Consider the following 13559-nt stretch of genomic DNA (forward strand, 5'->3'; position numbering starts at 1 on the left):
AGATGGAATCTGATTGGCCATCCCTGGTGCCCAGCCTGCCCAGTCTGAGGGTGATAGGGAGTTGGCTTACAAGCATCAGAGATGGATTACTGAAGCCTCCAGATAATCAAACAACCACAAAGAAACATAAAACATCCACAAATAGTCGTGAAAACCACCACAGACGTGAAAAACAAGATACAAGACAACTAATAGGAGACGGCGAGGTGGTACAGTGGTTAGCACTGTTCAAATCCCAGCACAGAAAACAGGAATGTAGGTGAAAGCTGAAACGTTGCCTGGGCACTAAAATGTTTCCGACACTGAAATGTTCCCTGGCAGTTAAATTAAAAACAACTGGGCCTTCTGGTTTTCTTCGCTTCTGTCCAGCGCCCGCTGCTTATCAAGTTTGGATGTCCCAGTTCAAGTCCCAGTTCAGCCAGGGTCTCTCTGTGGGGAGTTTGCATGTTCTACCCGTGTCTGCGTGGTATTCCAGCTTCCTCCCACAGTCTAAAGACATGCATATGATGGTTAGGTCCATTAGAGACTCTAAATTGTGTACATGAGTGTGAATGGTCTCTGGCTGTTGGCCCAGCGTTATGATGGCGACCTGTCCAGGGTTTACCCCGCCTCTGGCCTAATGTCGGCTGGGATTGTCTCCAGCTCCCTCACAGGACCCTCAAAGGAAGAGTGGTATAGATAATGATGGACGGATGGAATATGACCACAAAGACACACAAATAATATGTAAAGACACAAATGATGCAATTCCATTTGTGTGTTTCTTGCTCCTGTGTAGTAGGAGTGGGACACCAGTAACATGTCTATATCATCTGTGCATGACTGTAGTCTATACAAATAGCAACTATTTATTAGTGTTATTTCATAATAGAAGATTTAAAGTTAAGTTTGTTTACCATATACCATTATATTGAATAAATACTATAACAATTAATAATTTACAGTTTATTGTTGTCAGGAACTTCTACATTAAGACCCGTGAGAGCTCCATGTATCAGACGTGCATTAACACATCTTAAATAATAGATAAAGATCAATACAGAGTAGTTAATTAATTAATGAATTGCCGGTTGTTTTGTAGAGACAAAAATAACAGTTGTTGTTGGACACTCAGACGAGTCATCGTCTGGTTTGTGGCCATGTCGTTGTTTTACTGCTCACTTTACTAAATGTTGTATGTGTTTAATTTTAGTGTTTATGTGCTTTACTTGATACACCTGCTTTTCTTTATATTGCTTTACTCATCATTGGTACTTGGTAGTGCCTTTGTCCATGTTTTCATATGTCATACAGTTTTTAATTGATTTATTTATATATGCTTAGCGTCATTGTGTGTACTATGTTTTTTATACATGTGTCTATATGTTATTTGTGTGTTTTTTACCATCAATCCACCAGAGCCTGCATGACTAAATCTGGCACAATTACATGTTTGACTCAAGCTCGCATGTTAATTAATGTGCATTGTCCCTTTTAAATAAATGAACATAAGTATACACATAAAACATAAACATAGGGTTTGATCACTGCATAAAATCTAATAGCAGCCAACCACAATCCTGGAATCAGCTCCATGTTATTCAGCTTTTTTGGGAACAAAATCAAACTTTTAAGTTTTCTTTAATTGTGAGTTCAGTTGTTCGTGTAGCAGTTTTCATTTTTCAGCTTGTTTGTTGTAGCTGTCTGTGTGAATCTCTCAGATTCAGGGTCATGATAATCACAGTGTTTGCTGCCACGGGTAATTGTCCTAAAGTGGTATTGATCATGGAGCACAGGGATGATTCAGCACATGCTATATACGACTGAACCTGCTGTAGCCTGACAATTGTGTGTGCGTGCGCGCGCGCGTATGTTAATGTTTGTGCGTGCCTGGACTTTATGTGACTGGGTCTATCTAAGGGAATAGCTTGAGAGCCACGGGCAGAGGGAGAGTAATAGAAACGGTGACACTGAAAGTCGCTATCAGAGACAGATGATTGTAGCCCTGAGGGTTGGTTGTGAGGGACATGTACATCAGTGCTGCACTAAAATTCTGATTCATCTCTTGAATTTATTTTTATTCCCTGAGCCTCTCTCATTCTTGGGAAGTCTGTCCACGCTCATTCAACACGTCGCTCCCTGTGGGTGCTGCCAATTATTTTACACGGGCTTAAAGTCTCTCTGCTGCTTCAAGCTGAATGGGCTTCTTTTCTGAGGAAGTTAAAGGAAAGACGTCTGAATGCAAATAACAGCCATTACAGTTTTTATTTGCGTTCAGACGTCACGCTGACCTTCAAATGTAGCAGATAAGTGTCGTCATCCAGGCACAGCATGGACCCAACTGCTTTAGGTGGGCGGCTGTGGCTCAGGAGGTAGAGAGAACCACAGGGTTGGTGGTTCGATCTCCTCCAGTCCACATGCCTAGGTTTGCCTGAGCAAGATACTGAACCCCAAATTTCCCCTGACCGTTGTACAGACAGTGTATGAATGGTGTGTGATAGAAATATGTATGAATGTCTGCTTGAATGGGTGATGAGACCTATGCTGGAAAGATTCCAGAGTGCTGGAAAATTGGGTCCTTCAAAAACGCAGCAGGAGATAGTCTGGGTCAGGCAATGGGTAGATTGTGCAGGAGGCAGGATTGAATCACACGTTTTTTTGTTCACATTACCGAAACTCTGGTTTGAGGTTTCAGTTTATGACCAAAAGCTCTCGAAACTCTTTGTGTCTAATTTGAGATTTTCTTGTTTCCCTTTTTACACGTATGACTTCTGTATGTTCTTTTTAGTTTTTTTCAGTTTTGCGTTCATCCTGTTGGAAACGTCATCAGTAGTTTAACTAGGGGGCTGGCAGGAAGAGGGACTCAGACATTTGCATTTTATGACTATTAAGAAGTTATGAGCTGACATTTCACCCTTCTCCATCAGCTCTAGTTGATCTGGACTGATTTGACGTTTGCTTGAGTAGCAAATGACACAAGTCTTGCAGAGGAAGGTGTTATTATTAAATCCTTTAATCTGACCGCTGCACTTCTCATGGCGTTTTCCGGGTGTTCTGCTCTTAAGGATCCAGCTCCAGAGTCGGAGCCCATTGATTCTCTAAAAGAACCAAATCGAGCACAAATCATATATACTTCACAGTGCTGCTGACTTTTGTCCAGAGCAAGTCATGATGAACTTTAATCAATCTCCTCCCCTCTACAGGCAGCCGCTGGTTCGATGCCTGGTTTTTCTGTAGTGGCGACCAGACGTCCTGACTCTGATCAAAGCATCGATCAATTCTGACTTTATATGAGCCTGATAACACAGAGCCTGTTCGTTCTTATCTGTCTCCGGGCAAATCTGTTATCTCTGTGTGCCTTTTGATCGTTGGAGGTGACTTTACATGTGGTCACTGTTTTGTTTATACAAGGGATGACATCATCGCTGTCCTCCCCGTCTGTTCACCACTAGCTGTACTTTTCAGACTGGCGAGTCCTGCTCCACGCCGGCGTGGACTCCGGCATCCTGGTTTTCTCCAGCTGCTGCTGTGGGGGTGGGTCTGCACTGCAGAGAGAGAGACAGCGAGAGAGAGGAGGAGAGGGAGGTAGAGAGAGAGAGAGAGAGAGAGAGAGAGAGAGAGAGAGAGAGAGAGAGAGAGAGAGAGAGAGATATGCTTGCAAATGTGGTCCTGTACTAAGAGACTCACGTAGCTGAGAGGGAGAACAAGGGAGAGGAGAGGAAGCTTCAAAACTGTCGTTAACTCCACATATAGGTAACTATAGTGTGTGTGCGTGTGTGTGTGTGTCTTATTTTGCATATGTTAGTGATTATGCATGTGTCTGTCTTTCTAAACATAAGAAATAGAGCGTTTCATCTCCCTGTTTTATTCTTAAATTGAAATTAAGTCACAATTTTAATTCAAATATTACCCTCCTGAATTATATCGCAGGTGACTTGCACAGAATCCTGGTGCATTTCAGAGTCTTCCTTCTAGAGAGTGTGCTAACCTATATGATCGGTTCTCTCGCTGATGCATCTCTGTTGTGTCTGGAGGAAGCCGGAGGTGGCAGTGATAAAAACACATGTGGGCGTGCATGTGTAGTGGTCATCATGGGATGGTGTAGCAACCACAGGTGTATGGTCTAAAACTAACAAACATACATCTGCTGCAGCTTCTCGTGTATCTGTCACGTCTCACCAGTTTCTCCATCCCATACCTCCTCTCCTCACAGGTCTCTGTTCACTGCAGCTCGCAGTTTGGTCCAATTCACATTGTTTCAATGACACAACAACATTTAATTCACGACCAAATTCTGTATGAGAAGGGAATGAATATTGTTCAGGGATAAATCATTAAGGTGATGTCATTTTTACATATAAATATACACAATATACAAATAAGGATAAAGGAAAATATCTTTCTTACAATATATCTGTTCCTAGTTTTCTTTCTTTTTTATATTTCTATCTCGCTTCCCCTCCCTAATTTATTCTGCCCCTCTCTACGGCACATCAGCCATGACCAACATGTGTTTGTGTGTGTGTGTGTTTGTGTGTTTGCTTTGGTGACCACGTTACTTATTTATTTCTGTTGCACAGGGTGTGGTAGGTGGCATCACATTAATATTCTTTTGATGTGTCTCAAATGCATCATACTTTCATGACCCCCCCCCCCCCCTCTCTCTTTTCTCCCCCCCCCTCACATCAGCTTCCATTTGTTGCCATGGCAACTGCGTTTGATCTCCTCTACCCAGCCCCTCCATTTGAGCACCCTTCGTGTCACCCCATTTCTTTCCCACTCTCTCTCTCTTGTTTCCACCCAGATGCACACACACATGCACACACACTAGAGACCCTCTCGTCTGTCTCCTTGTCCTCTCATGTCTCTCACCTTCCTCCTCCACCACCAGCCCTTTTTGGAGGTCACACCCTTCTTCTCTATTCTCTTCATCCTACCTTGTTTTTTCATTGAAACGTTAGGTGGTTTTCTACGCTTCGTATCATTCTCCAGCGTCTCACTCCTTTCCAAAATACACCTCTCTCCATTCTCCTCACACCAGACCTCTCGTCACAGTTTGGTTTGCTACGTCACCTTTTGAATTATTCATGTGATGTCGTTGGTCACCCTGGTGACACGCCATCAGCAGGTGCAATGCTCTTATCAACATGCTGACCTTGTCGTGTCAGTCTATATATGTGTGTGTGTGGGGGGGGGGGGGGTTGTGTGAGGGGTCACATATGGCGCACCGTGCAACACAATTGTTGAACCTAGTTGTAATCATGTGTAATGGTACATTTCATTATTGGAAGTCTTAAGACCAGACACATTTGTTCCTGCTCTGTTCTAATCATGATTAGTGAGTGGGACAGCTGTTGGTTTGTGTGTGTTGGTCAATGTTATATTGATTAGTCTGGACGACCCAATAAAAGGTCCCCAGAGCAAAGAAAAGAGAGGATTACAAGCTTATAGGCCAATTTCTACTAATGCGTTGAATCCACAGTCAAGGTAGCTGTTGTTCAACATTCATTAGCTCATATTCCAACATTATCTGTTCTGTTTCAGTTGGCATTATTTGAATTATATACACCCACACACACCTGAATGGAAAAAACCCCACTGTCAACTAGTATTTTGAAGGTGTAATGACACAGACACACCAGCACACAAGTATAAATGCTCACAGCAACGTAGGCTTTGTGTTGATCTTACACACAAGTATGAGCTACATGTAAGTGCAGTATATAAGTGCAATTAGCAGGAGGTGATCTAACTTGTCAATGTGCTGAGGATGACCACACTCTGCATAAAACCACTCGGCATTGAAACATTTTTCTGGGCTCCTGTTTGTGGTGTGCTTGTATTTTATATTATTATTTCCTGTAAAGTATATAAGATTCCATAGAGCTGAATCAACATTCACAAATCAACAAAGGTAGTGTTGTTACAGGATCATTAGATCAGGTTTCATGTTGTCTCTATTGTGCAGCACCTGGGCAACAGTTAAAATGCAAAACAATAAAACAGCATTCCACCTGCTGAGTGGCATTTACTGCTTTAGATCATGGGGACTAATATATAAATGTATTTAGAGCACTGACATTTTAATCCTCATCAAGGAAAACACATCACCTTTTCTGCCTAATCCTGCAGGATTGCATTTGTCACACAGCTCTGTCTTGAAAAGGTGTCGGGTCATGAATCAGAAATGGTCTGGTAATACAAGGCTTAAAAGACATTTAGTGTCGGTGTGGGAGAATCCTTTCACCTTGATCCTTGCATTCTTTTCTAGGTCGTGTTAGGCCTATGTGGCCTAAAGAACAGACAGGATGATGGCAGCAGAGAGCGCGAGACACCAAGGCACTGAGGATCTGCTGCGTATCTATGGCGACTACAGGACCACACTATGGCCTTTAGAAGCGCTGTGAACATGTTTACGATTTAAACCGGAGGATTGTGCACTCTGAACTAAAAGTCCCTAAACTAGTCATAAATCCTGCCTCCTCCATGTTATCATATGGGACTTTATGGTTGAGTACACGTCAAAAAGGCATTTTTCCCAAAGATGGTTTACGTCAGTTTAGGTAGTTATTATCACGCTGATGTTTGTCCAAGTGCTAATTTTCCCGATAAGTTAGGTTTTAAAACGTTATTTGATCCTATAAAAGAGGGGTGAAATGTAATGATTGACAGCTGAGACCAACTCACGATTTGTCGAGCACATGTATCGTTGGGACATCTCTACCACAGCTCCGTCCCTCGATTGCTACTGTGCAGACTCTGGCTCCAAATGCGCAAGATGGCAGCGTTCATATCAGCGTTTGGCTTCATTTCTGGGTAGTGAGAGGAGGTGGAGATGCGTCAGCCATCTTTATGTACAATCTATGGTCAACGTGCAAAACAATGCAGCTCCCCCTTCTGTTTGAGGGCTTTTTTGACAATCACGCACACGAAAATGAGAGGATAGATTCAACAGCTACCTTCTGGAGACGATAGCCTACTGCGTCCTCAAGAGGGCAGTCCTTAGAATGCTCTTCAGAGATGTAAGGAAAGATCCACATCAGTATTGATCTAAATGTCTTTTTTAAGCTTTAGCTTGTCTGACGGCACATCCCTGATCGAATGAACACTCCCTTGGGAAATCACAGGCACCAAATTAATAATCCAAGACAAGGGAAGATTGTCTGCGCTAAACTAAACACTGGTATTGTCGGCATTGTATGCAAAGCAGCCTGTTATAGTCGTAACAGAGAGCCTATTGGTATTCACACACCGGCCTCTGCACTGAGTAGGTTCAGAGAGTGCCTGTATTCATATTCTGTATTCATGTTGTTATCAGTATTCTGCTCACTGTGCTCACTGTAATGCTCCGAGCCACGTCTCTCCTTCATGTCTGTCTGCCTCTCTCCACCTTTTGTGCACACCCCCATGCATATGCAGGGTCATGCACACATGCATATGCAAACCATTCTCAAAGGTGTGAAGGGACTGAGAGCAGGTACATTTGTCTGCTTTATCTGAGGGGTGATGCTGAGCCACATTTCAGTTCTATATGTAACACATGTGTATAAATATACAGTGTACTGGTCTGTAGGAGGTCTGGTCAGATGTTGAATACATAGAAGACGAGCGTTGAGCTTTAGTCCTGGCAGCACAATCAACAGTGCACAAACCCACGTACACAGGCTTGTATTTGACCCATCAAAATGGAATAAAGGAAGAGAATTGAATTATGAGCCATGTCCAGATACTCAGATCCCCATCGTCTAACATAACACAATTCATTAAACACACACACACACACAGAGAGCAGTCGTCCCTTGTTAACATTTTGCTGCAGATTTATCCAAACAGTTGCTCTTGGGTGTGGCACATTCGTCCAGCAGCAGCAGCAGAGCAGCCATGCATGTTAAAATTCAATCCAGGCTCCGTCAGCGCACGCAGCCAGTTCATGTGAAGGAGCAGGACATTTCATTTCAAAGTGTCGGGGACTGTTTTTAAATCAGACCAGGTTTGTGCCTGTGGCCTCATTTTATGCCACATTTAGGTTGGAGGGATTTTGTTGTTTGCTGCCTGTTGTTTCTCCTCTCTCTCATCTTCTCTGCAGGTGCCTTGTGTGTGTACGTGTGTATTTAAGCCAGGGAGAATCATCTTTTGACTGCTCAGAAAAATCCTCCTCCTCATTGTACACGCTCTCTGCTCCTCATTTGTGCAGATTCATGTTCTTACTGGGTGTTCTAGACTTGCAGGATATTGTGTGCATCAGCAAAATTTGTGCCTATAGCAGTACTTTGAGTGTAAGCCTATGAGTGTGTTTTGATCCCCACCATCTCCCAGTATCAGCAAATTTTGTAGTCTTGCTTCCTCTTAAGTTCTATCACATTAAACTGATTTAACATTCTCATTGAACAAGATGAGATCACTGACTCCAGCTTCTTTCCATCGCTGTGTCCCCGTGCAGAAACTGGACACATAGACCCGGTCCTCATCGAGCGCTACAACACGCCGGGCTTTGTCGGGTGCTTGTCGCGGGTGCAGTTCAACGGCGTCGCCCCCCTCAAGTCTGCGCTGAGAGCAGCCACACAGGCCAAGGCCACGCCGACAGACGGTCAGTCGGACAGACAACCCGCCGCCGCATTGCCGGTGTCTTACCAGGGCAAACTGGTGGAATCCAACTGTGGGGCATCACCTCTCACCATCCCACCAATGTCTGCTGCAACAGATCCCTGGCATCTGGACAACACAGGTGAGAAGAACCCTAAACACTCCTAGGAACCCAGTCCCCTTCAATTCATTCCAGCCACATCAAATCACACACATACTCACTTCCCTAAATGAGCCTGATTCTTTTCATCAAGATCTCTGTCTTATTTCTTTAGAATTTCACAAAAATAAAAGAAAACGCCCATTCTCGCAATGTTCAAGAACAGGGAAAGCAATTCCCTCACCCATACCACATTATTCAACCAGGTTTCATGGTAATCCGTCCAGTAGTCTTTGCGTAATCCTGCTGACTAACAAACAAACATGGAGGAAAACAGAACCTCCTTGGCGAAGGTGATGATGTTGCAAAGTCAAATTCAGAACCACTAATGAGAAAGTGTCACGCTACACTGCCATGAAATCTGTTTTACAGGACGCTCATTGTATCCTCATCACTTTGGTCATCCCTTGTCTTTTCCTGTAGCGCCACCAGGAGGTCAACTTGTGTAGTTTCAAAAGAGTAAATCGCATTTTCTTAGCAAGTTTACCCAAGTTTAAAAAATCTATTTATTTTGGTGTAAAAGAGGTATAACACACCGAAAGTCAAATCTTTAGTCATAATTCAGGATTGTACTAAGAAATAACAAGTTATGTGGTAATCAGTCAGAAAAAAACGTGTAACTTTCCTATGGTTACTATGCTCAGTTGACATATGCAAATTTGATCTGTTGTGAATCAGCTCAAATTGTCTCATTTAGGTTCCAGATGTGCACTGTTATACACATGGAACACAACAAACAGATCCCTTACACAGCTACACACTCTCCCTCTACACACACACACAGACAGACAGACATCAGTACTCTCGTGTCTAAAGTTTCGTTCCACAGCAGTGTTTAGTTTTCCACTGCGTCGTTATTCCGGATGCAGCAGTTTTCCTCAGGCTCGGTGCCAACTGCACCTCTGGGAACGTGGAGCTCCCTGAGATCAATCCAGCCCATCGATCCGGACTCCAGGTCCAAACCATAGACTGCACATAAAACCCCCCCGTCAGCGCTCCACCATGCCTCCACAGAAAGGATCAATATTTATTCTGCTATACCTTTTCCATACTTCTCATCTATAATCATCAGTGTCAGACTTCTCTTTTTTCTCAGATTGCTACTCTGTGCCCTCGAGTCTCATCGTTACACATGATGAATTCTTGATGTTATATCCGAGCACATCCAGAAGTGCATCCAGAAGTGCAATCAGACGCATTACAGTCTGTCCACAATTACTTTCTATTTTTGCCAACGTTTCCCTCCCCAGCCTCGTCCTCTCCTTCTTATTCCTTCTGGTTAGTTCTCTGGAGAACTATGCAGTCAGCAGCAGAAATAGCTGACGGCTCCTTCCACTTTTGTGTGGATGTGTGCACATATGCAGGTTGTTTGGAATTATGCACTTTGAAGTGTTTGTGTCTATTCCTCCATCGGCACAACAGACAAGCCCCGACATCACAACATCATCTTTCTCCTCAGTTTAGTCTCCTACGTAGTTTCACCTCAGTGTTTGCTAGTTTCAGACTGATGCAGCGCCTACGTTGTTTAAATAGCAAATGCGTTGGTGCACATCTGAGCACCCATGGGCGTGTTGGTCTTTAAATGAGGGGCGGTCAGGTGCACAGTTGATGCATTGCTATCTTGAGGCAGCAGAAAGCAATTGAGCAACAAAAGCTTGGTCTGAAGTCAATGGTGCAGTTCTACTGTTATTTTAGGGGCTTTTATTATGATACTCATATGTTTCTACACAGGCTGTTATCGGACCTGTCTCTGCACTTTCACTTTACACATGAGCGGATCTGTTTCCTCTGTAGGGAAGCGATCCTTTGTACTTACCTGATAAATCCACCTTCATTTTGCAATGTCAATCCAACAAGGTGTAAGCACATCTGGATTTTAAAGGGAATGGGAGTTGGCTCTCTGATTGGTTTATTGCATCTTATGCCCAAAACATGTCAATGAATAATCAAGAGACGTTCAACCCTTTGTGACACTATTATTAATGTTTTTATGCATGTGAACAATGACCAAGTGTTTGCAGAACAACATCATGACATGTCTGTGTTTTCTTGAACAGTCTTGTCTGGTTTTTCATTGTGTGCAAAGTGGTCTAGTGCAGCCATTCTGGCAAAATCAAGTTAAATCATTGACGTTTGTATAATCTGCTTTTCTGTATGATTGTATAATTTGACTCTCTTTCTTTCTTCTCTCTGTTTCAGATGCGGAGTTCCCCTTTAATGAGGAGAGAGTGATTCCTGATGGAGTCAACAGGGACTCTGCCATTATTGGAGGTACACCGTGTCGACCTATTCAGCTTTGCATTTCAGCTGTCAAGAGGCAACTTTGTCTCCGATGCTCTCTCTGCTTTCAGACATGAACTGATCTCCACACATTCTCCTGAAATTATCAGGAGAGGCTGCGCAAATGTCCGAGTCAGTTGCCCATGTGAGAATACAGCAGGCGAATATTTGAAGAATTTAGAGAGTGAGTTTAATGACGTTTTTAGCACGTGACAGATGCAAAAGTAAAGGGGAAAAAAGTAGGCAATTATCTCAGAATGAAAAAGAGGTGCATTGTACTTCGAAGACTCAGACGAAGATGTAAACTTGGAAGGAAGACAAGAGATTTTTCTGTTGTCGTCAATGCGTCTTACCCGAGAATCTCCTGCTGTGTTCTTCATATGTGAAAGCCAAAGTCTGGGGAGAGTCCGGGCTCCATTGTCTAGAGATTTTCCAGTGCTCATGTCTGAAAATCGCTATAGTGAGTGAACATGTAACGACAGATAAACAATTCAATACCAAACAGTGTTGTGTTTCCATCAGTGAGCCGTTGGAGTGTCAGTGTGACCCCACAGGAGAGCATACTGTCTGATCACGTGCACTTACAAGTTAACGTGCCCTCCTTTCCATCTCATCTAATAACCAACAGAGAAAATACCAGCTCTTCTAATTTATCCCTCGATGTCCTTCTCCTGCACAGGCATCATCGCGGTGGTGATCTTCACCATCTTGTGCACCCTGGTGTTCCTGATCCGCTACATGTTCCGTCACAAAGGCACCTACCACACCAACGAGGCCAAGGGCAGCGGCGAGTCCGCGGCAGAGTCGGCGGACACGGCCATCATCAGCACCGACAACCCAGAAACCATCGAAGAATCAAAAAAGGAGTGGTTCATCTAACAGCCAGTGGGCGGAGGACTCGGGGAGAGGAAGTGATTCGTTATGACTAACGGTCGCCGCAGAAATGGGAGGAGGTATCATTCAGCGACCGATCGCGGGGGAGATGGAGGAACGGCTGCTCGAGCAGGACAATAATCTCCCAGAGTGGGGGGGATGTGGGGAAGACGTGTACAGGAATCTTTTTTTCGTTGGTTTGTTTGTTCGGTTTTGTTTTTTTTTATATATCCAGAGTATTAGAGAGAGAGGACCAGTTATTTAGCGGGGCACAGCTATAAGAGACTGTACTTGTATATACTAACCAGCTCGTCCTTCTTTGTATCGTGCTTGGGAGTTTTCAGGAGTCCTTTGAATACTGTATATGACAAATAATTATACTTACCGGGTCATGTGATAGCACAGATTTATCGGCAGTCTCTGTTGCGTTTTGATTTTATTTTTTAAGAAAAGTCTTATATTATAAATGATCAAATCAACATGCCAAACCCTTTTTTTTTTTCTTATTTCATCAACCCTCATGTATGCCACTAATACTGCGGTGATATCGAGCTGAATATGGATGCCAAAATTCACTTTGTAAATAATAGTTTGTGTTATTTTCTTTTTCTTTTATTCAGATTTATTCAGATGCATAAACACTAATGAGAAATGTAAGATCTATATTACGATTATATCATGAGTCTGTTCGTTATATATGTGTGAAGTAGAGAGTTTTATGTTCAAAGTTTATGACATTCGATTGTAATGGGACATTCCTTTCCTGAGGGGGGGGCAGAGAGGGGTTTCTCAGTGCATGATGGGAAATCATGGCACTCGTGGTTGGTTTAGCTCAGCGCGGCAGCTTTCTTTTCATTCGGATATCGGCGAAACCTTGAGCCTTTACTCGTTCACACTGGAGACGGTCGTTTAGTTTCTTTGCCAAACACTTGAGTCTTACATCTTTTTTGCATTAAATGTTTTCTGTGTATGTTTAGACCTTAGAGTGACGCCGTGGGTTCGCGGCCCGTGCGAGCACCTGTGGGGACATGTGTGGTCAGATCCAACAACTCCAACTGACGCTTAATGAGTTGTGTTGATGCACTGATCACCAGGCATTAAAGGAGACATAATCTGCTCGTGTTCAGGTTCATAGTTTTAATTTGGGAAAATGTTTACCTGCTCAAATGTGTATTATGCAAAGGTGAAATGTGAAGCATCGGCCGGACTACTGCCGTGGTGTTTCAGGAGCTTCAGCGTTTTCTACCACTGTCTTTGGGCTTTTTAACTTTACATAACACACTAGAGGAAAGAGGAAAAAATTCTAAAGCATAATATGTCTCCTTTAAGTGGTGGAAGCAGCATAGAACAAAGATCGTAGACGGCCAATATTCATTCAAGATCTGGGACAAGGTTAGGATGATGGTTGGCGGACTTGTCCATTGTGCCTTCACGGTCTCGAGCCATGTCGCCTTGCCCCGGTCGTACTACGAGGAGCCTGAACAAGAACTCGACTGCTGGTTTTATTTGCCTGATCCCACGAATCTCGATCAAAGCTTGATTTTGAAAAGCCGCAATATCTTTTTTTTTTTAAGCATAGCTGTGCAGCAGGAGCAGCGACATTAAAGAAGAGCCGCTAACTACACACCAGACAGGAAATATACCTTCTGTAACACACATTTAACACGCATGCACGTTTGATGGA

The 13559-nt window shown here is 43.4% G+C and overlaps 1 protein-coding gene across 4 annotated transcripts in view; it reads left to right on the plus strand.

Moving 5' to 3' along the window:
* The window catches only part of cntnap2a (contactin associated protein 2a), a 318658-nt gene extending 306120 nt beyond the window's left edge, over positions 1–12538 (plus strand). For all 4 annotated transcript variants that reach the window (XM_034572776.1, XM_034572777.1, XM_034572778.1 and 1 more), the window contains 3 exons: positions 8420–8704; positions 10922–10993; positions 11682–12538. In XM_034572776.1, the coding sequence (XP_034428667.1) occupies positions 8420–8704; positions 10922–10993; positions 11682–11881 (557 nt within the window). In that variant the 3' untranslated portion in view covers positions 11882–12538. The remainder of the gene's footprint in view (positions 1–8419; positions 8705–10921; positions 10994–11681) is intronic.
* The last annotated feature ends 1021 nt before the right edge of the window (positions 12539–13559 follow it).

This window comes from Hippoglossus hippoglossus, chromosome 20 (genome assembly GCF_009819705.1).
Source record: "Hippoglossus hippoglossus isolate fHipHip1 chromosome 20, fHipHip1.pri, whole genome shotgun sequence".
Classification (NCBI taxonomy): Eukaryota; Metazoa; Chordata; class Actinopteri; order Pleuronectiformes; family Pleuronectidae; genus Hippoglossus; species Hippoglossus hippoglossus.